This window comes from Procambarus clarkii, chromosome 25, assembly GCF_040958095.1.
Source record: "Procambarus clarkii isolate CNS0578487 chromosome 25, FALCON_Pclarkii_2.0, whole genome shotgun sequence".
In the NCBI taxonomy this organism is placed as follows: Eukaryota; Metazoa; Arthropoda; class Malacostraca; order Decapoda; family Cambaridae; genus Procambarus; species Procambarus clarkii.
The window spans coordinates 36,135,943-36,159,680 of record NC_091174.1 but is presented as its reverse complement, the minus strand read 5'-3'; the positions used below and the strand labels follow the sequence as shown (position 1 = coordinate 36,159,680).

Genomic DNA, 23,738 nt, shown 5'->3' with positions numbered 1-23,738 from the left:
TGAATTCCTCCTGGGGTTGTACAGTACTCATCCTGGTAGGAAATCCCAGCATCTGTCTAACCACCGATGAATTACTCCTTTCTCTGAAGGAGTCAATTAGGATCTTAGGCTGCGGGTACAGTCTTCCACCAAGATTCTGGGGTGTACTAACAGCTACACTCCCTGACACCTGGTACTCTTCAAGGCACTTGTGTTGTCCCGTCTTGAGTACTGCTCACTACTCACTTCCCCCTTCAAAGCAGGAGAGATTGCTGAAATAGAGGGAATACAGAGAACATATACGGCACGCATAGACGCAATAAAGCACCTAAATTATTGGGATCGTCTCAAAGCCCTCCAAATGTACTCACTAGAAAGAAGACGAGAGAGATATCAAATAATATACACCTGGAAGATACTGGAGGGCCAAGTACCAAATCTACACAGTAAAATAACAACGTACTGGAGTGAACGACATGGAAGAAAATGTAGAATAGAACCAATGAAGAGCAGAGGTGCCATAGGCACAATCAGAGAACACTGTATAAACATCAGAGGTCCGCGGTTGTTCAACGTCCTCCCAGCAAGCATAAGAAATATTGCCGGAACAACCGTGGACATTTTCAAGAGGAAACTAGATTTATTCCTCCAAGGAGTGCCGGACCAACCGGGCTGTGGTGGGTATGTGGGCCTGCGGGCCGCTTCAAGCAACAGCCTGGTGGACCAAACTCTCACAAGTCGAGCCTGGCCTCGGGCCGGGCTTGGGGAGTAGACGAACTCCCAGAACCCCATCAACCAGGTATCAACCAGGTATCAACCAGGTAACCAGGTAACCAGGTAACCTTGACAGCTGCGTTGTCGTCCAATGAGAACTCTCGTCCTTGAGGTCCTTCTAGAAGCTTCATCTACCGTATAGTAGACGAAGCACCTCAGGCAACTCCTGAGTGCATCTTTGCAACATCTGTTGTACTCTGGCATGGTGTCCTCAACACATACTGTTGACACCCCTGACCTATGAAAGTGTCAATGTCCACTGGCTAACAGACAAGGAAAACCAGGTTGATTTCCATATATCTGCTATGTAATACCTTTTTCATACCTTGTGTATGTACCAACTCGTGACAACCGTGACAAAACAAACTCCCAACAATACTGTTCCACAATATTCTGCAAGAATACCTCTTAAGTTACCTTTTAAATGAGTCTGAAATTCCTGGACTCGAGCCCAAGTTGCATTTGCCCCACATTGGGCGATAGAATGTGAGATTTGTCTTATGCTTGCCTTCCCTCTTGGGGAAGGTTGACTCTCAAACTGAAAGGGCTGCTTAGCCAACACATTAAGTGTTGTAGTACCAGATTTTACTTCAGGCAAGAGACCATAGGAAATCGGGAGCACTCTGCAAGGAATTCCCCCTAGGGTGAAGTCCAATCCACTTAGGTCGCTGGCTCCTCAGGTGATAAAACACCTTTAAGAGTAACCGACAAGTACTCACTTCATATTTTTATTGAAGTGTGGTGCTATGAATCACGATCAAATCCCAGAAGGAGGCATTCATTAAAAGATCACATGACTAGAACAATATTATAGTGCAGAACATGGGTGGAATGGTATTTTTGAAGGGTTGGCATAAAGACTGCTTTCTATAAGAATATCAAGTTTATTAACAAAGAGACTAGACTACTACAGCAATGATCTTGTGTTACGTTCATGTCAATCCAGTGGCACTTTAATAAAAGCTACTTAACAACCATGTTTGTCCGACTCCTGTCAATTGCCGCGAGGCTGAATACTAAACTAACCTGAACACAGGTTCAGGTTACATCGCCCACTGACGATGCAACATTGCAATCAAAGTTTATCAACATAAACTAAGTCTATTACAACAGTGAGTGTTGGGTTATGTTAACTTGCATGCAGTGACACATTATATGATAGCTATTCAACAGCCAATTAATAGCAGCAGTCTCAACTCTATTGTCGCTTCAGGCTGAAAAAATGAACTAATTTAATAGTTCTGAATGTTCATTGACGACACAAGATTACCATAAAGAAATCCCTGCAGCCTCCTGCAATACAAGTACAACCAACATCAAGGCAGGTTATAAGACAAGTCTTCATTCCTCCTATCAGTTACTTTAAAGTTTTTGCATAACCCTGTAATTAAGTTGCAAATGTAAACAAAGCTAGGCAAGGTAGGACTCTGAGACACTTCTCCGGTTATCCCCAAGTTACCTTAACTCTCGTCTCCAGAAACGATAATGAAGCAAGTTGCCTCAATAAATGACTAATTGACTGTGATTAATTACTGTGATTAAGTACTCTACGTTAATTACAAACACTTGTCTCCCACAGACAAGTCAAACTGTAACATGATAACTCGTTAGCTCGTAATTACATCACACCCATCAAGCATTCAGTAATTACTAATTACTATCAAACAGCTAAATAATCCCAATCGAGTTATGTTAAATAAGCTTACCACCCTCTTGGTTGCTTCTCCACAGTCTATGTCATGTGTTCTTTAATGAGCGTTAATTACCCCTAATTAACTTTGAACAATTAGTTAACTGTCCCACGGACAGATAATTAATTATACATGAATACGTCCCATTCCACACTGCCTAAGCATGTCTCACCAAACACTGAATTCATGGTAGAGGTGTTAATTAACACTAATTAACATCAGTGCTTAATCAACTGTTCCACAGACAGATAAAATTAATCCAACGAATTATGCTAGCTCTACGACAGTCACTCAAACACTTTGATGTTAATTATCTTCCATAATTAACATGAGCCACTAATTAACCATCCAACAGACTGGTAATTAGTCAAGAGCAAATTATGTTAGCATAAGTACAGTTGCTCTCCCGACAGCCCCTAAACACATTCACGATGAAAACGCTAATTACGCAATTAGCTAGAGTGAGCCATTAGGTGTCCCACGGACAATTTATTGCACCTGAAATGTATCTCATTAGCTAATACTGCTACCCTCTCAGCAGCTCCCTCATTAAGCAATGTGCAACCCCTTATGAAGTTAATTACCCAGCTAATTAACTTTCTCTGAATCCTTAAATCGTCACAGCAGAATTAAAGATCACACAAAGTAACCTTAGGTTACATAGATCACACTCTCAGTATCATATATATATAGATCACTGGTCAATTATGCCAACAGCATCCTGCACTACATTAATTACTGTGAACACCCACAGTAGTGCCACACACGGTTTGGCAACAATAATAAAAACTTATCCAACTTATGCCCATTGTTTCGTGTTCTGTCTTGTGTTGATACATTTAATACCCTATTAATATCCTCTGCAATATGTTTTGACTGAAAAATAAAAAAAAAGTGATGTTGCAAGTTATGATGTTAGAGAAATATAGGGAGGGATTCATACATCAGGCAGCAAGCAACTGTATCCAACTGCCCAGCTACTGGATCAGAACAATTTAATTTTTTTCTTTGCTATGCATCCTCATTCCCATTCTGTGGGGTGGTAGGCGGTAGGGAAAGGGTTTTGTGAGGCGCACAATCAGTTCAGGAACTGAATCCCGTAAGTCACATAACCCCCACAATTCATTTAGCTCGAGCAAGAAAATAAAATGTGTAAAATTGCTAAAATGAATTTGTGCTAGTTTGCGAATGTGATTTTATGGGTTTGGCACAAGTTTGAGAATATAATTGAATGTTAGTCTAGTTTATTATGCACCCCCATACCCATCTTATGCACCCATCATACGAGGGAGCCGGTCGGCCGAGCGGACAGCACACTGGACTTGTGGTCCGGGGTTCGATCCCGGGCGCTGGCGACAAACAATGGGCAGTGTTTCTTTCACCCTATGCCACTGTTACCTAAGCAGTAAAATAGGTACCTAGGTGTTAGTCAGCGGTCACGGGCTGCTTCCTGAGGGTGGAGGCCTGGTTGAGGACCAGGCCGCGGGGACACTAAAAAGCCCCGAAATCATCTCAAGATAACCTCAAGAAGATCTTGTGAGCGATAGTGGAAAGGGCTACTGAGATGCCTAATGGGACTCAGGAACTGAACTCCACACAAGTCATTTAGCTAAAGCAAGTTTTTTGCAACCTTGATGAGCTACTTTGCAAAATCCAATGCATATCATTTACTATGGGCAAAAAACTTGGATGTTGGGAACTGAAAGTGGGCCTGCACGAAAGTGACTATACAATCTGGTGTAAATGAGAACAACTAGAAGAAAGAGAAGAATCAAAATGTGGGATGGGAAGAAAGAGATGAATAAACATGGGAATAGTATGGGAAAGCAAGAGAGAAAATTTAGAAGAAATAATTAAAAGACATTCTCAACTTTATATCAAAAGAGCATACAAGTATTAATAATAATGCATATTGTTATACTTTATAATTTAATATAGCTACCTATTGCTATTGAGAAAGCCAGCCAAATTTGATTTATTAAAATATATTATTATGAATGTGCTAAAGTATGTATGTAATATTTATTATAAAACCAATTTAATACACAATTTTCTTCATTATAATAGGCGTACTTTATATAACAAATATAATTCCAATATAAATTGGTTCATACTTTACTCATTATTTTAAATAGAGTTTTTTTGCAAGATCGTTGTTGATATGCGCTCAGGGATTTCTGTGGGTGGGGGGGGGAGGGCATGGCTGGATTCCCTTCGGATAAATATAGTTTGGCAAAATCATGTCGATTCATGCATGAGTGACTGGGATGGTTCGGAAAGACCGTAGGACATTATAGTATACTGGGGGTGAGTAGTGGGAAAGGATGTGAAAGGTGGTTGCCACAAGTTAAGGGGCATGAGTTTATTAACTTTGATGCATTTTTTGTCATTTATACAACTTTGGTGGGTATGCGGTTCCACAGAATCAATATTATTTTTGCTTTTATATTAATTTGCCCAGTAGCTTCCTAATGCTAATGGACTTGACGAGGACATGAAGCTGGTGGCTTGTCCGAGGTCTCTCCATTTTTCCCCGATGATCCTTTTGGCTGTTTTTCAGCAAAGTTTATTTTCTGATTTTACGATTCGGCGGGTAGACAGTTCTATAAGTTACTTTAACTGGCCATGGGAATTTTTCTTTATGCTGTCCCTTATTCAAACGGAAATGCTATTGCTGTGATAATAATGTTATAATTGAACTTACAGAATAATGAGGATAGAATTTCAGAGATATATGTAGCTTTGGTGATTATACTAATGGCAAGAATGCCAAATGAATTCTTCTTATCACGCTAAAAGGTGGATGATCTCTAACATTTTTTAAAATCCTTCGTGCTTGACATCCCCTACTGGCTACCAGATGACTGATAGATTTGACTTTAAATTTTTTAGGCATGACGAAAATGTATATAAACGTAAAAGGTGTACTATAGCACCAGTAGTCGCTTTAAGTGGTTTCGGAAAAGTTGTTCAATGTCAACCAATATAATTTGACTAGTTGTTTATGAAAAGTGCTGAAATTGTCCTAAGTTTCAGTACTGCAGCGTAAATAGAAAGGGAGATTTTTTTCAACGTTTTTTACACATTTTCAAGTATACACTTCAGAACACACGTTTCAGATATAATTATTCTGTGACATTTTTCTGACACATTAGCATATAATAAAGGATTGTGTGTTTTAGAATTTCCAAAACATCTTTAGTTTTCCTAAAACCAATGATCAAAGTTCCTCCCAAAAATTATGCAAGTATGGCATGTTTATTGCTATTATAAAATCAATAAATGATCTTAGAGAAAAATTAAAACACGCAAATGTAGAGACATGCCCTCCACATATACTGTGTAAGTTTCATGTAAATTGAATAAAAAATGAATCAGTTTTGTAAACGTTTGTGTCAATTGAAAAAAAACAGAAATGAATCAGGTCTAAGGTTGTAAAATCTGTGGCTGAGATTGACATCAACCAATTTTCTCCAAAATTGGCATCCTTACAGATAGGCTTACGTACAGTCAGGTGTGTAAGTTTGATGCAAATCGCTCGAAAAAAAAGGAAAAAAAATAAATTTAAAAAAACAAAATACATATTTTTTTCTTATTTTTTTTCCAATTAAACTAATTATAATATTTGTTTAATATATGCTATTGTGATTGCAAAGAGTCATAGCTATGATTTCAGTTGACACTTTTGATTGATAATCGATTTTGACCATTTTGGCATAATTTTCACAACTACTTGAATATTTTTTTTCTCACTTCCTATTTATGCTACGATGCTGAAACTTGGACCAGATGAAACACTTTTCATATATAACTTGTCAAAAAAGTTTGATTGAAATCGAACGAGTTTTCATTTTTGGACCAAAATGCCCCCATTACATGAGTTATTGCGGCCCCCACCACAATATCTCTGATCTATTGTTGTGTTTTAACTATAAAATTTAATACAGAATATGCACAGATTCCAAAATATATATTAAACTGTTAAGAACAAAAACCATTACACTGCATTGTTATTATAGAATTGTATTAAACATTTTGTTGGGGGGAATGTCAAACCCTACATGAAATGACTGAGGCCCCAGTGTGAACACCATCCTTTGTACTCTATAAAATGCCGCAACTAATGGCAATGTTTTCAATATTTATTACAAATGATAGATATTTGTTTGGCAGTATTTTCCACATTAAAAACAAATTCATCGCCCCCGCAAATATATCTATAAAGCGCTCAGAACCATATAAATGAACTTTTTCACCAGTACTAACAGACTTCCTCAGAAAATGGAATCTTTAACTTAGTTACAGAAAATAGCAGAAAGCTGAAGGGTAACAGGGATAAACAGTTTCAACCTGATTCTCCACACATATCAAAATGAGTTTCTTGTGATAATTTTATATTAAATATAGTACTGAAACCTCATTTCCCAAGTAAATACAATAAGGGACTCATTTTAGCAATAAAAAATAAACTGAGACCCCTGATTCCGATTATGTATTCGAAAAAAGCCTCTGGCACTTTCCTCCCCAGCACAAACACCTCTCTAAAGCTATTTAGACCTGTTTTTAATAAAAAAAATTATAATCCTAACATGCAGACCCTGTTCTATGGTTTGCATATAATGTTCAAGAACACAACGGTGTTATGAACACTTAAAATAAAACTTACTACACCTATATATCCAACTTTGTTCTTAGTCATGGGCAGTACCCCCCCCCCCCAAACAACTTTTCCCCCCTAGGCCTATACTGGTAGGGGGCTCCCTATCGGTGACGTACTTGTCACGTGACACCCCACAACAAAAACGGAAATTCTCAACTGGCCATCCAGATTGGTCAACGGTTTTGTCTCGTTTCTGACTACTGTCCTCCTGCAACCCTACCTGTTGATTACTACACTGCAATCAAAATAAACACAGTTATTACAGACGCAGGGCAACGCACACATTAATCCTTTGTTCCTTTGCCCTACCGGATTGCTGGAAAACCTCTGCAGTCTGCAGTAAGATTACATGACACATAGTTCCTGCATCTGAATTATATAAATATATATATATATATATATATATATATATATATATATATATATATATATATATATATATATATATATATATATATATATATATATATATATATATATATATATTTATTTCACCATGAGAATAACAAACATATATAAATATATATGGAAAATCTCCACACCAGCTGTTATTCATAACCGAGCCAGTTCTACACACTTCGTGCAGCAGCCTGCTCTTAAATGTGTTCCTTAAGTATTACATACACACATGTCCTCAATCTTGCCCTATATAGACTGGAAGATTTAAGACTGGAAGAGTCATTTAAAGTGCGCCTGCCTAACTGGCTTCCCTGACATAGCAGGCGCTTGGGACAATCAGAGCTGGTATCTGATTTCACATCAGTACAGAGGCATACAGCACCAATACATAATTCTTGCGTACTCACATTAGAGCCGGTCACCCCACACAGCACTCAACCTCATCATTCATTTAGACCTCTTATTGCAGGAATGAAGATGAAGATCACCCAACTCCTCACACGTGGTTCTGTCAAAACCACGTGTATGGACCCGGTGTAGCTACAGGGTCTAGTCACTGGGTGTAACCACAGGGAGACGAGATGATGACTGTGCCGCACCATGAGGTGTGGTGAACGAGAAAGCTAAAGGCAGCCGCATCGCACGGCTCCGCGTTAGTTCGTACCCCCCCCCCCCCCCCCACACACACACACAGACGCATGAACGGGCGTTTTACATAAACAGGTGTGGAGGCGTGTTACGAAATGGGACACGGGTGAGATAGAACTCAATGTCCACACTCAGTTGGGTAATTCTCATTTAATTACAACGCAAAATTTTAATAAATCAGTGGAAAACCTTCCCCATTTCCCCACCGTCAGTCAATGTAGCCATAAGGAGCAGATGGCTTTATATGTTGACTGATAATCACAGATCACACCCAGGCTGGGCTGCTGCCTCGGCTGAACAGGTGTTGACTCACACTGAGGCCTGCCTCAATTCCTTAATATTTTTTCCACGATTGCACAATTTGGATCCAGGCACGATCCTCGATAGCGGGACACCATTGGGATAAGGAAATTTATGGATATCATGGCATTACAGTGGTGGATATGATGGATAGGCCCTCCCCCCACCGGGGACACCTTGCCGCAGACAACGCCGATCCAAGACTGAATTTCGGTGGGCTCAACCAGCATGGGCACGTTGCCCTCCCTTTGTCTTTGAATTGACCAATGAGAGCTCAACACGGCCTGAAGGCTAGCTGTGCCGGGATGAATCACATAGCTTCCCTTGCCCACATTACCCTGTAATATAGGCTATGCAGGCCTGGGAAGACGTCACAGCCTAGATACGGTGAATGCCGTTGACTTGACTACCTGCAGACATCCTGCCTCTTCTCTCTGAACACATTTTATGAGTAAACATGTAAAATTCTGTAGCCCTTCCACAGAGCAGATACACGTTTTCTTATAATCTTATTAAACAGCCCTCAACTTGGGCTTTCTTCAGGCACCATACAAGGGCATGTAGTGTGGGAACTTCTTGTTCTAGAGCTCTAGAGTGCAGTTATACACACTAACGTAATCTAGAAAAGCTATCTGGGAATTTAATTCTCTCACAGTGAGTGTGGGTGCTAAGGACCACTTAGGCAAGAGAGTGCACACTATCAGACAAGAAGGAAGGGGGGGGGAAGCAGGACTTCTTAAGTGAGGGAATGAAATTCCCTCACAGTGAGTGTGGGAGCCCAGGACTACTTAAGCATGAGAGTGCACACACTATCAAACAAGGTGAGTCTGGGGGCCCAGGACTACTTAGGCAGGAGAGTGGGCACTATCAAACAAGATGAGCATGTTGGCCCAGGACTACTTTTGCAGGTGGGTGTGCACTATTACACAAGGTGAGTGTGGAGGCCCAGGACTATGGGAGGTGGTGGGCGGACAGCATACAATAGGGTGAAAGGAGGTAGGGGTGGGCAGAGTACAGTAGGGTGAAAAGTGACTACAAATGTTCGTTTTTGGATGTTTTCTGATATATGGTGTGAAAGTTCTGAAGGTTTTCAGTGGGTTCGACGTCCTGTAGACCCACAGAATATTTTGGATACCGAAGACTTTAATAAAATATTTAGTGCAAACTTTCACAAACATTCCAGTAGACTGTTTTATTCAGCTGTTAATGTTTTGTACTCCCTATATTTTTCAGATTTTTTTGATCCCCTATACTTTACAAGAGTTGTTAGTGCTCAGATTTTTATGGAAACATTCCCCCACACATCGAACAACCCATAGACGTTCGTTACCTGTAGATTTTCACTGAATTTTTGCATCTCAAAAAGTTTAATTAGATTTTTAATGTTTAAACTTCATGGGCCATGGATTTTCACCGAAAATATCCCATAGACATTCATAGTTGCTAGATTGTCATGGAATTTTTGTGGAGCCATGTTCTTTTATGGAAAATTTCGCAGTTCTGTAGAATTTATTTGTATTTTTTTTGGCAATTGGCTTCCATTTGAACATTGTATGGGACATAGCCTTTTTGGGTAACTCAACCTGTAGACTAAAACATAAGATGAAGTTACTATGATGTAAGATGTAGTTCCCTGTAGTAACATGCAGTTTGTATGCCATAAACTTTCACAGAGGCTTCCTAGCCTGTAGAATGTATTTTAATGTTCTTAGGGGGGGGGGGCTTGTGGTGTATTATAGCCTCATCGGTGAAGACCGTAGTGTATTACAAACTGTAGACTTTAATGGAGATTTAAGGCAAAAAGAGTATTGTAATCTCTGTAAACTTTATCATCAACTATGCCATCACCACCTCTATCACCACTCGAGTAGTCCTGTAAAGCTCCCTTACACAAATCTCCAGGTACACAGTCAGAAATGCTTAGCTGTGTAATGTAAACAGTGTAGGATGATATATTGTGTAAACTTCAGAAACATTGGAGGAAGTACATAGAATGTAAACTTCATAGGTGGCATAAAGTGTAAACGTTTTAGGCTTTAATAGGGAGGAAGTACTTAGACATGCAAACTTCTTAGGGTTGAATTGGGAGGAAGTTCTTAGATATTTAAACTTCACATTCACCAGTCTTAAAAGAGAATCTTATCCCTCAAGGTGTGAGAAAGAATTTAAAGAAAACTGATCCACGTATATATGTAGAGTGTTACCAGGACAAGGAACTCTGCTTATGCCCTGGACTCACAGTGCACAATCACATGATCTTAGCCCGGCAATAACGGACCGTACTCACCTCTCCCACTTCCACCATCACCAGCATCTTAGCAGCGGCGATGTTCAAAGCTCTCCTCTCTACTTCATTTCTGTGTCTCTATCCTAACCTAACCTAACCTAACCAAATTTATTGGATAAGTTTATAGAGAATTGACTTACATTTGATTCAGGAGTGGAGCAGTTCTGAAGGAAAAGACGAAGAGAAGGATTTTATGTCAGCACATGGGAACTAACCCCTCGGGATGTTATCAAGATCTCCTTGTCACTAACACCATGTTATTGTCAGTGTATTTAGTGAAGAAGGGAGAAGAGAGAGAAAGTAAAATACAAATTTTATCATTTACAGGATTTCTTGTAAAATAGAATAAACATTTTATGTAATAACATGCAATCATAGTACAGGTCCAGCATAAATTACATATTTGTAAGTATTTGTAATATCGAAATAAAGTGTAGAACATAAATTGCACATAGTAAGATAAGGACAATCTTTGAGCTGTTACATCCCTTGTAGCCCAAATATTAAATATGGGAAGAACCCACATCTTGGTGGACATCCATTACATCCACCTTCAGAACCTCTTACTCCATAAACTCCTCCTCCTCCTCCTTCGCCTCCTTGTGAGACTATACCTCAGTTGAGCATAGGTTCCTGGACCCACTTTGGGCACCAGATGTGAGAGTATATCTCTGAGAACTGCACAGTACCCACAGGCCCCATGAGTGGATGCCAGAGGTGATATTTTTCTCAATGAGATATGGGCGAGAGCAAATGCTGGAGTCCAATTACCTGATCCTCCAATAACTAGGCCGTTAGTTCCTCAGTTGAATATGGCAGTATTGAGGGTAGCCAATGGGTTTTCACATAAAATTTTAGTATTTAGTGTTTGGGCTATGATTAGGTTAGATCCCAAGAGCCAAACACCAGTTTAAATCACTAGATACTGTAGTAACTTGCAGCAGAACAATCATAAGGGGCAGTACTTCTAAAGGTGTTAACTTAAAAGGCACTTTTTTGCATCAAAATAACAATTTATTAAATAAACTTACTGACTAATACACGGCAAAAACTTTGAGTGACACTTAAGTTTATGTCGTGAGTCTCGGGCGTCTCGGGCGCTCTTGCTTGGGCAAGAAGAACAGCAATGAACTAACAGAACACTGGTGTAAACTCGGACTCAATTGCAATCGAATCTTGCAGTTGCAAAACAATCAAGCATTCAAAGCAAAGCCAGACTTGTCACTAAGATAATCTCCACTAAATCAAATTAATTATGTTAACATACGTCTTTTGGACGGAAATAAAATAAAAACAGTTAATTAATTATGTTAATGATTTGTCACACAGACAAGAATACTCAATTACAATCAATCACATCATATATACAATTAATTAATTACGTTAATTACTGTTACACAGAAAGCTAATCAAAGACAATTTACGTTAAGTACAATCTGTCACTCAGGCAGCTAATCAATCAAAACATTAACTACTTTCTCTAATTACTCTGTCACCAAGACATTCAACAATCAGTGAGTAATTACTTTAACTATCTGTCATGTAGACAGTTAATCAACAAAGATAAATTACGCTATCACACAGACATCAAGTAACAAGATATCACTTGTTCACTTCAGTTCACAGCACAATAAACGCTCTAAACTATATGATTATTTACATAAAGTACAATACGGCAATAATCACAACACAAAGTTATCACTTGCATATTAATAATAATGATCACAGGGTGTCACATAGACAAACCCAATCAAATGACTTACACAATCTCTGGTTCTCCGAAACGAGATAGAAACATCATGTCAATACGTATCGGTATCATTAAACCATACAATCAAATACACAATCAGCATAACAATGACTATTTGGTTTTTGTGTTACACATACACTCGCTAAGAAGAATACAGAGTCGCACAGACGGCTGTAATCATCAGCTGGCTCTTAATGTTTTTCCTCGACTTGTTTTCTCACACTCGCTCCAAACGATACGAAACAGACTAATCAGATGGTTGATATCAGATCGACACAAGGAAAACTCAATAATAAAACAGAGAAGATACAATTATACTCACTTAAAAGACCGGCCTTTGTCACTCAAAACCTTGCATATATACAACAGACTTTGTAGAATCTTTGATAATCTTTCTCCAGCATTGACACAGAGTGGCAGGTGCTATACTCAAGCAAAGATCGCACGTGGTGACATGTGAGTAACACGTGGGGTGACTAGGTGGCAAGGGCGTCGATCGAGTCAGGCACATAGGTCACGTGGAGCGCGATAACAGCTGGCTGGCAGGTGACGTCTACACCGGGTGGTAAGGGGTGCACACTAACACTAGGTGGCGACACACGCATGTGGGCAGCTGGGAAATACTTGTTTGTCCCTCTTAGATTTCTGTAGTAGCATTAGGCTAACGGATGTTAGCGATCAACGCTGATGAACACTTGACAGTCTGACGCTTTTGGTGTGCTCACATGGGAGCATTATCTTCCTCTGTCGTTGTATCAGTCGAATATTTCAACCTGCATGAGACGGAATTCTGTAGGCGGACGCACAAGATGAAATGTTATCTAGACGAGATTTACTCAATGTCGCGTTAGATGGATATCGGGACTCTTGGCTGCCAGTCCGGATCTTAACATCCTTACAGGTGTAGCGACTACTTCAGAATGCTGGTGGAAATGGGGGCAGTCAAGTGTTGGCGGTCTCACACACTGCCTCCTAGTTCCTTGAAATTGGCCAATCCCATGGCAGGCACTGATGCCTCTACCGATCAGAGACATCAGTGCCTAAGTGATACTAGGCCCTGATGGCATAAGCCAGGCCTATCTGTTTAAACAAATCCGCTGATAATCGTCGAGTACTGACTTCCGAAGCATTTCAGTCATGTAGGCTGTACATAGACTGTTTGAGTCCAGTTAAATGATATAGCTACACGTCCATTTTTGACGAATTTAATTTCCCTGTGTTCTTGATGAAATTAGAAGGTCTGATAAACCTTGCAAGTGCCTCCCTTTATTTATTTATATATTTATACAAGAAGGTACAAAAGGTTTGTGAGAGTACATAACACTGGTGTTCTTGCATTCACGCAAACCACTAACATGCATAGCACTTCTGGAATTGGGTACCAATATTGGGGAAGTGAGTACCAAAAGATAAAGTGTGTGTTTGAAGAACAAGGTAGGAAACTGAAAATAAAATTACGTACTGTTAGTTACTACAGGTATTATTGCCTGATCAACTCCATGTAACCCTACCTAACCTCCTAAATGTGAAACAATGTCTTGCTATTATCAAACATTAATGATTATTGACTAACTTGTAAAAATCTGATATCTTCCACTGTATAAACTTAAGAAAATTGTTGTCTGTCTGTTTAATTATTTAAAATTACTATCTGCTCCTCTCCAATTGCTGCTGTCAATTCAACATGTAATTATTGACATTCTTTCTTCTACTTCACTTCAATTCAATCTTTTGATCTCAATTAGTTTTAGGTCTTGCTTTTTAGTTTTCCCCACATCTTGCCCGACACGCTGAACGTACAGCCCATCCTCCTAAGGTGTCAACAAAACGGAAAGTGTTTTGAAAACTAAACAGTATTAGTGGCTTTAGGCATAGTTTATAGTAGCGCTGTCTAGGAATGCAACATACTGTTAGTAAATCATTTTGGATGTATGTACTTTTATCTAATTAAACTATTTTTTATTTATTTAAGTTTACTTGTGCATAGCTTGATGAGGCAATCCTGTAGACACCCTACAAGCCTATATTTTATAATCACTTAATAGTGAGCAGAATAGCAGGTAGCAAGTAGACTAGACTATCGGGGATGTCTAAGATGGATATTACCTTATCAGTTATTTACAGTTTGTGTATTTATTTATAACCAATTTTGTGGGTTAGATTAAAGAATGATGAGGCATGTACACCTCCACCGAAGCTATTTATTTTTTTAGGGAAAAATATTCCTTTACATATAAGATATATTTGTCCAGTGATTGAATGGTACATTGTAAGGACTAGGATGTGTTTTTGAATTATGGAAGTGATTCTTATGTCTCTGTTGGAGTATTATTTATTATCAATGTGATTATATATATGTACCTTGAATTGCGATGAAGTGTCGATATATTGGACGAGAAGAGACTTTAGACTTATTTTACTGTGTAAAGGAGGGGCAGAGATAATTATGTGCAAATTTTACAGATCTGGGGCCAGATTCACGAAGGTACTTACTAATGTTTTTCCTTCCTAATGTCTTCGTAGCAGCTACATCGGTATTTAGGTAGGCACACTAAGAAGGAAAACCTTCGCAAGTTTGCTCCGTCGGCGAAGAGTGCTGTCGACCACTCGTAGCTTTATGTAAACTGGATATAACTAAATTTTTCTCTACTACGCAACACGGAGAATCGATTTTATAAACAAAAGATTATTAATTGGCGAATCTTGTGAAGAGGAGTCCTTCGTGTTAGTTATATATGCATTCTCTGCTTGAAACTTGCAGTAAATATGTCTTCTATGACATTAGAATAAGTTTTTATAATAGTAAGATATTATACCAGTAGTTATTAAGTAAATAAACGCTGGTGAACATGAAATATGAGAGAAGGTGGCTGGTGGGAGCATTTACTATCACCAAATGCCCCACTGCACAAATGATGTTAGGTAAGAAGGGTAAAAACTTCAAAAACTTCTCTCATTGAATACTTGAACCTATAATTATGACTGTATGGACTATTATGACCTGTTAAAAAAAAGGGGGGAAGTAGGGGTCCAAGACCTCTTCCTGTTATACAATTTGGCTGTGTTACAATAAGTAATTTATTTATTTATATATATACAAGATACATTGGGTTTGTGAGGATACATAGCATGGTGTTTATATTCTTGTAAAGCCATTAGTACACATAGCATTTCGGGCTGATCCTTAACCTAACATAATTTTAAGTAGGTAAATTCTAGAAAAATATATAAAATGTTAACAGGTACATTGCAAGAAAAAATGATATGAGTAGAGATTAGTAGATTACCCAATCCCCACATAAAAATTGGGGGATTGGGTAGCACTAGATACAGTGCAATTTTAAAGCACAAAGTAGGAACTATGAAGATGAATTTAGGCACTTTTTGTTTTGTTTTTTTTCAACGAGGCAAACATAGAATAAATATAGTCAAATACAGGAAGGCAAATATAGGAAACATAAAAAATATATATAAATAAATTATATAAAAATATAAAAAATATAAATATAAATAATATAAAAATTTAAAAAAATATAAAAATGGGGCAAATATAGAATTTTGAATAAAGCACAAGGTTGGAAACTATGAAGATTAACTTAGGCACTTTTTAGTTTTGTTTCTCAATGAGGCAAATATAGAATAAATATTGTCAAATACAGGAAGGCAAATGTAGGAATAAAAGTAAGACAAATATAGAATTTTGAATAAAGCACAAGGTAGGAAACTATGAAGATGAAATAGGTACTTTTTGGTTTTGTTTCTGAATGAGGCAAATGTTGGACAGCTTTTCAACCTTTTGGGACTGAGTTCCATAGACTAGGTCCCTTTATTTGCATTGTGTTTACACAGATTAAGTTTGACTCTGGGGATATCAAAGCTGAAAAAATATTGATAAAGTTATTTAATTAAAAAATATAATGAAAGAAATATTACTGGTTTATTTATATTCTAGCTTTTAGTACTGTACAGTGTATCCAAAGAAGTGAAAAAATTAAGACATAATGCACAATTTATTGAACGATTCAAAAGAAATATGACTGTTTCATATCAACATGAGATCCTAATGATGCATGGTTAACATGATTTAATAAGGATAGCACTGGTAATAATTTAACATCTTTAATTTTTTGTTTATTAAGAAACTTAGGTATACACAGCAATGTGCTGCTTCCCTATTCTATATGGAAAATTACACAGTGTAGATAAAAAGTTAGCTATAAGTTCATCTAATACTCCCATCTCACAGGATGGTTAGGCATACATGGAATCAAGTGATAAAATACCAGCCTCAATACAAAAAACAAATCAACTCTGACTAAACAACAACTTCACGATTTTCACAAGATATAAGCACTGAATCATGGCAACATTATTTTATAATTATTCTTACCAGTTTCCACAACACTCCTTTCAAATAATGTATTTTTTTAACATGCTTCGGTATACACAGCAATGTATTGCTTCCCTATTCTGTATGAAGGACCACACAGTGTAGATCAAAAACCAGCTACAAGTTCATCCAACATCCCCATCTCACAGGACGGCCAGTCATACATGGATTCAGAGGAGAGCAAAATATGTAAGGCTGATCTATTAGCCCCCACTAGCAAAATCTGGGTGCAGCACAAGAATATCTTCCAATATTCCTGGGTGTATGGAGTGATTACAGTGCTCAAAGTGCCTCATACCATTTGGTATGAAGTCACTGGTAACAGGGCAATCGCAGATATAGTGATGGAGAGTATGTCCTCTTAAGTAGGACTGAAAACATATGTTTTTTTACCCAGATGGTTAAAACCCATGAGACCGTCTACCCGGTGAAGTCGTAAATGCAAAAATCCAGCAAGAAAATATCATTAGGACAATTGGCGGGACTTAAAAAAAACCCGGCTTGTTGTCCTCGTCGAGGCCACTAGATAGATAGCGGCCCTTGAGTAAATTTAGGTATATATTTACATAAATAAATACCATCACTTCGCAAATCTTGGGAGCGACAAGGGAAGCCATACACTGTCTCTTAGAATTACATAGGTAAACAAAAAAATTAACATATTTGTGTACTACAATGTCGGTGCTGACTGTACAAGTTGAAAAACACTTCGAAATATACTAATTTTATAAGAAAATTTTACGTAAATAAGTCGCAAGTGCATCATGGAAAAGCTCCGATATGCCAGCGTTGTGATTGGCTACAGATGTAAGATGAAAAATGTTACCTTCTCTCTGATTGGCCAAACTAAAAGCCCTAATGACATCTAGTGAGAGCTAAGTGAACTATTGTCCTGTACTTAAAAATCCTTGTAACTTTATTTGTTTGAATCGCTCTTTGCCGCGTTCTTAGCCGGCACTTAGGAACCATCGTAGCAAACATACTTACCAAGAAATACATGGAGCTTCGTGAATCTAGGTCCAGGCTATCAGGAGGCCCAGCCGGATGAGGCTATAGACAATTTACATTAAGTTATACTTCTTGGTTTAGTTATATATATAGTTATGTTTATCTGTGTGTTTTAGATGATTGTGGGGTATGAATAATCTTTTCAGTATATATTATAAAGCTTGACTAAGTTATCATTACTCCTTCCTAGGCGTCCATGGAAAAATGTGGGTCTGACACTCTAGCTAGCCCAAGGTATGTTGCCAATATTGATCAGGCAGAGATAATTTGTGAGAGCAAGAAGGGAATAGCAGGAGATGGTGATAATTAGAATGAACAGCAGAGAACAGCAGCACAGCGCCAAAACAGAGTGTGTTCGAACCTGTAGGTACACAGTAGGTACAGAGAGATACAGTCAGATGGTTTCACAACCTTACTAAGGCGACTACTCTAGAACTGTCCTGCTGGTGCAGAGAGAGACCAATCGATCCCCAAAAAGTTGGGATCATTGTTCTTCATTGCTTCGTTAATGTGGCGTCCACACCCCTACCTGGTCGTTGCTTTTGAGGGTTTGACGAGGTAAAGGGTGCTGCTACCTTACACTTTCTAGATAGACTTGTAGCGATTTAATGTTTTCATCTGAATATATTTCACGCCCGATTTTTGCATCAAATGCAAAGTTGGAGGTACTGATATTTTCAATGTTTTGTGTATCTGCAGATGGTGTGCTGGTGGAGGAGGGAGCAGAGTGGATTCACGGAGGACAGGACAACCCCTTGTACAAGCTGGCCTCCACCCTCAATGCTCTTAGCCCCGTCCTTCCTGATAACGCTTGGGGTAAGGTTGACATCTTGGTGCAGCTTGGGTTAACGTCTTGGTGCAGCTTGGGTTAACGTCTTGGTGCAGCTTGGGTTAACGTCTTGGTGCAGCTTGGGTTAACGTCTTGGTGCAGCTTGGGTTAACGTCTTGGTGCAGGTTGGGTTAACGTCTTGGTGCAGGTTGGGTTAACGTCTTGGTGCAGCTTGGGTTAACGTCTTGGTGCAGGTTGGGTTAACGTCTTGGTGCAGCTTGGGTTAACGTCTTGGTGCAGGTTGGGTTAACGTCTTGGTGCAGGTTGGGTTAACGTCTTGGTGCAGCTTGGGTTAACGTCTTGGTGCAGCTTGGGTTAACGTCTTGGTGCAGGTTGGGTTAACGTCTTGGTGCAGGTTGGGTTAACGTCTTGGTGCAGCTTGGGTTAACGTCTTGGTGCAGCTTGGGTTAACGTCTTGGTGCAGCTTGGGTTAACGTCTTGGTGCAGCTTGGGTTAACGTCTTGGTGCAGCTTGGGTTAACGTCTTGGTGCAGCTTGGGTTAACGTCTTGGTGCAGCTTGGGTTAACGTCTTGGTGCAGGTTGGGTTAACGTCTTGGTGCAGGTTGGGTTAACGTCTTGGTGCAGCTTGGGTTAACGTCTTGGTGCAGCTTGGGTTAACGTCTTGGTGCAGCTTGGGTTAACGTCTTGGTGCAGCTTGGGTTAACGTCTTGGTGCAGCTTGGGTTAACGTCTTGGTGCAGCTTGGGTTAACGTCTTGGTGCAGCTTGGGTTAACGTCTTGGTGCAGGTTGGGGATAAGGTTTACATCTTAGTGCAGCTTGGGGTAAGGTTGCCTTCTTGGTGCAGCTTGGGAAAAGGTTGATATCTTGGTGCAGTTTGGGGTAAAATAGTGACTCGTTCATGATAAAGTCTGGGGTAAAACAAACTCTCACCATGTTCTCACACTCCCTTCCTCCCTGCCCTCACACTCCATTCCTCCCTGCTCTCACACTTCCTTCCTCCCTGCTCTCACACTCCCTTCCTCCCTGCTCTCACACTCCCTTCCTCCCTGCTCTCACACTCCTTTCCTCCCTGCTCTCACACTCCTTTCCTCCCTGCTCTCACACTCCCTTCCTCCCTGCTCTCACACTCCCTTCCTCCCTGCTCTCACACTCCTTTCCTCCCTGCTCTCACACTCCCTTCCTCCCTGCTCTCACACTCCCTTCCTCCCTGCTCTCACACTCCCTTCCTCCCTGCTCTCACACTCCCTTCCTCCTTGCTCTCACACTCCCTTCCTCTTTGCTCTTGCACTCCCTTCCTCCCTGTCCTCACAATCCCTTCCCCTATCTACTCCCTCCCTCCCTGCCCTCACACTTCCTTCCCCCACCTCCTCCCTCCCGGAGCCGGTCGGCCGAGCGGACAGCACGCTGGATTTGTGATCCTGTGGTCCTGGGTTCGATCCCAGGCGCCGGCGAGAAACATTGGGCAAAGTTTCTTTCACCCTATGCCCCTGTTACCTAGCAGTAAAATAGGTACCTGGGTGTTAGTCAGCTGTCACGGGCTGCTTCCTGGGGGTGGAGGCCTGGTCGAGGACCGGGCTGCGGGGACACTAAAAAGCCCCGAAATCATCTCAAGATAACCTCAAGATAACCTCCCTGCCCTCACACTCCCTTCCCCTATGACTGTAACTAAAGGGTTTATTTATCATCGCTGTCGTAGGTGTAGTCAATGCAGCAACCTATACGTGTGCTCTCTGTACCATCGTCTATATTATTGTCTAGATAAAAATATGATGCGACACTGATATAACAATCATGATAGCCCGTAACTATGTATGACCACGGCGTATATCTTCCCACCTCCATGTCCCTTAGCTCACTGTTACACACCCCAGCGGCTCCCCTCCACCCGCCTCCTGTGTATAAACATGCTATTGACTTCCAGATTATTATAATTTGGTAAGAAGATCTAATTTTTAGATAAAAAATATAATATTTAGAATAATAATAATAATAATAAAAATAATAATAATAATAATAAAAAAAAAATAATAATAATAATAATAGTAATAATAATCTTTATTCAAAAGAATGTATGTACAAGAACGTAAAAGACTAGTGAACAGTTGTAGGGACAGGTGTTACACATTACTAATGAAGAACAAATTACGCACCATAGTACGAATGACGTGGGTCACGTGTCCACTTTGTGACGGGAGGAGGGGAAATATCCATAATTACATAACTTTTTATTATATATCATGGAATTTTAAACATTGTGTTGCCACAGGCAAACACTTTCTATTTTTTGGCAAATTTACGATTTTTTTTCCAATATTTTTCATTTGCTGGCCCCTTTTATTTACGCCGACCCTGACCACCCCATGTTCGTCTCATACCCCAGACAGTTTTTCCCTGCAAAGTTGGGTGGGGCCAGCACCAAGCGTTTGACCTCCATTCTTGGAGAGTCAAACATACTTTGAATATTAATAATATTGATTGTTGCAGGTGTGTTGTGTGTGTGTTTAGAGAGTCATGATTCAAATCCATGTTTGATTAATTGAGTTCACGTACCTCTTTCCTTGCCTCTTATACTGACACATATGAAACACCACTCCTATGTTCATACACGTTATCAATGACCATATGAAAAGAAATGATCTAACTGTGGAAGCTTCAATTGAAAGGTATAAGTGAATGCAATTATATTAATTAATGGCTAAATATTTCCACTGTCCGAGGGTGAAATATTTGCGTGTTGGACAGACTGGCGCGTGGTGACGGAGGCCGGCAGACCTGGAGACCAGCAGGCCTACCATCTGGCCAAGAAGCTGATTGACCTCTCTGAGGAAGACGGTGTTCTCACTCCTTACTACAATGCCAGCCTCGGACATTTCTTCATAGACAAGTGGGCTTTCTTACTGTTTTGTGTGTGTGTGTGTGTATAATTACCTAAGTGTAATTAACTAAATGTAGTTACACGATGAAAGTTACGTTCGTGGTGGCCCGTCTTCCCAGTACCCTTTGTCACATAATGCTTTGAAACTACTAACCATTTTGGTCTCCATCATTTTCTCACTTAGATTGTTCCAACTATCAACCACTCTGTTTGCAATGAAATACTTTCTAATATATAGTCGGCACCTCTGTTTTCTTAGCTTGAATCTGTGTCCTCTTGTTCATGATGTTGCTGGTTTCAGGAATTCCTCTGTCAAGTTGGTCCACTGCTGTTATTATTGTGTAATTGGTGATCATATCACCTCTTTTTCTTCTATTTCTAGTTTTGGCTTGTTTAATGCCTCTAGTCTCTCCTCGTAACTCACGTTTTTCATTTCCGGAAGATGTTTGGTAGCGTGCCGGTGCACCTTCTGCAGTTTATTGATGTGCTCCTTGAGATATGGCCACCATACAACTGCTGAATATTCCAATTTTGATCTCTCAAAAGAAATGAACATTTTCTTTAGTATTTCACCATCCATATCAAGCAAGTCTGAAGTTGGAAAGCGACACATGCGCTCCTCTCATTATGTTCTTTATGTGTTCCTCTAGCAACAGATTACTATCCAGAGCCATCCCAAAGTCTCATTCTTTATTAAAATTCTGTAATTCTTTTCCACATAATTTGTGTGTGGTCTAATTTCTTTAATTCCCCATTCTATAACATGGCATTTATTCACATTGAATTCCATTTCCAGCTTGATGCTCCATGCACTTATTTTATCTAGATCAATTTGAAGGGCTTTGCAATCATCTGCATCTCTTATCTTACCCAGTATCTTATGTTCTGGCCTGAGGGGGGTTGGGGCTTATGGAACTGAAACCACCAAAGAGAGCTCTGGTTGCTGCACCAGACGGTTACTTGCATACAGGCGGACAACGTCTCCCAACCACACTGCCGGAATAGACAACCGACCTTGGCAGCCACACTTCTGCTAGTGTTGGTCAACCAGCAGTGGACACTGGAGTGCTCGAAATCTACTCAGAAGATCACCCTGTATGTCTCTTGATCTTGGAGACGGGTTCAGCATCATAAATTTAGGGGTGCTGTTTCAACACTGGCTCATTGTCTTGTGCATGCACCCTACTTGAGCCGCCATGACTCCCCACTCTCTCCTTGTTTGGAATGATCTCCTCAATCCTCCTTTTGTAAATTAGTACTTTCTGCGACTCAGTCCACGATCGTGATCTCTTTCTGCCTCTCTCTCTCTCCTACCTTTTGGGAAACCTCACCAGGACAAGAACAAAAGCCAGTTAACAATGGACATTTAATAAACGAAAAAGAATATACAATACATGATATTAAAAATTTAAATATTATTTTACAACACTCTGAGCTGCTACAACCTGGTAGCAATCCTATATCATATCCTGGCTTCACCAACCATCCATATCAAGTGGCTGCTCTACTCTTCGATCACCACTTACTATTCCCTCATTAAATGGGGTCGAAATCTTATCACAACAATATTATACACTCAGCCCTAATCTATATAAATAATAATGGAAATGTTCGTTTGTGCATAACCGCTAACCTCCGAAAGTTCTTCACTGATTGCTTTGAAATTTTCACACAACATTCCATTGCATCCGAGTACGTTTTTTTATACATGCTATATAGATGTTACGTCTGTGATGGTAAAAAAAACATGTTTTTTTCTGAAAATCTCTGTTTTTCATGTGTTTTTCATGTGAGGAAAATCGTCGAAACTTCTTTACCGATTGCTTTGAAATTTTGACATAACGTTGCATTCGAAAAGGCGCGTCTTTTTATATATCTACTATATACATGCCTCGCCTGTGACAGGAAAAAACATTGCCATCTGTTGGACGTAAGAGCAACACATGCTGTAATGTCTCAAAGTTCTTCACCGATTGCTTTGAAATTTTGACACAACGTTGCATTCGAATAGGCGCATCTTTTTATGTACCTACTATATAGATACCACCCTTGTGATAGGTAAAAACATGCCTTTTGGAAAAACATCGCCATCTGTTGCACATAATAGCAACAATGCACGCTATGCTAAATATGTCACGAATTCCATTTCAATGTTTCCGATTGCATTTGTCAGAAATCCGACACAGA

General features: G+C 39.6%; 1 protein-coding gene across 2 annotated transcripts in view; it reads left to right on the top strand.

The window, feature by feature from the left end:
* LOC123756333 (peroxisomal N(1)-acetyl-spermine/spermidine oxidase) overlaps window positions 1–23,738 on the top strand; it is a 196,217-nt gene that overhangs the window by 29,068 nt on the left and 143,411 nt on the right. For both annotated transcript variants that reach the window (XM_069331389.1, XM_069331387.1), the window contains exons 4-5: window positions 18,586–18,702; window positions 21,419–21,560. In XM_069331389.1, coding sequence (XP_069187490.1) covers window positions 18,586–18,702; window positions 21,419–21,560 — 259 coding nt within the window. The remainder of the gene's footprint in view (window positions 1–18,585; window positions 18,703–21,418; window positions 21,561–23,738) is intronic.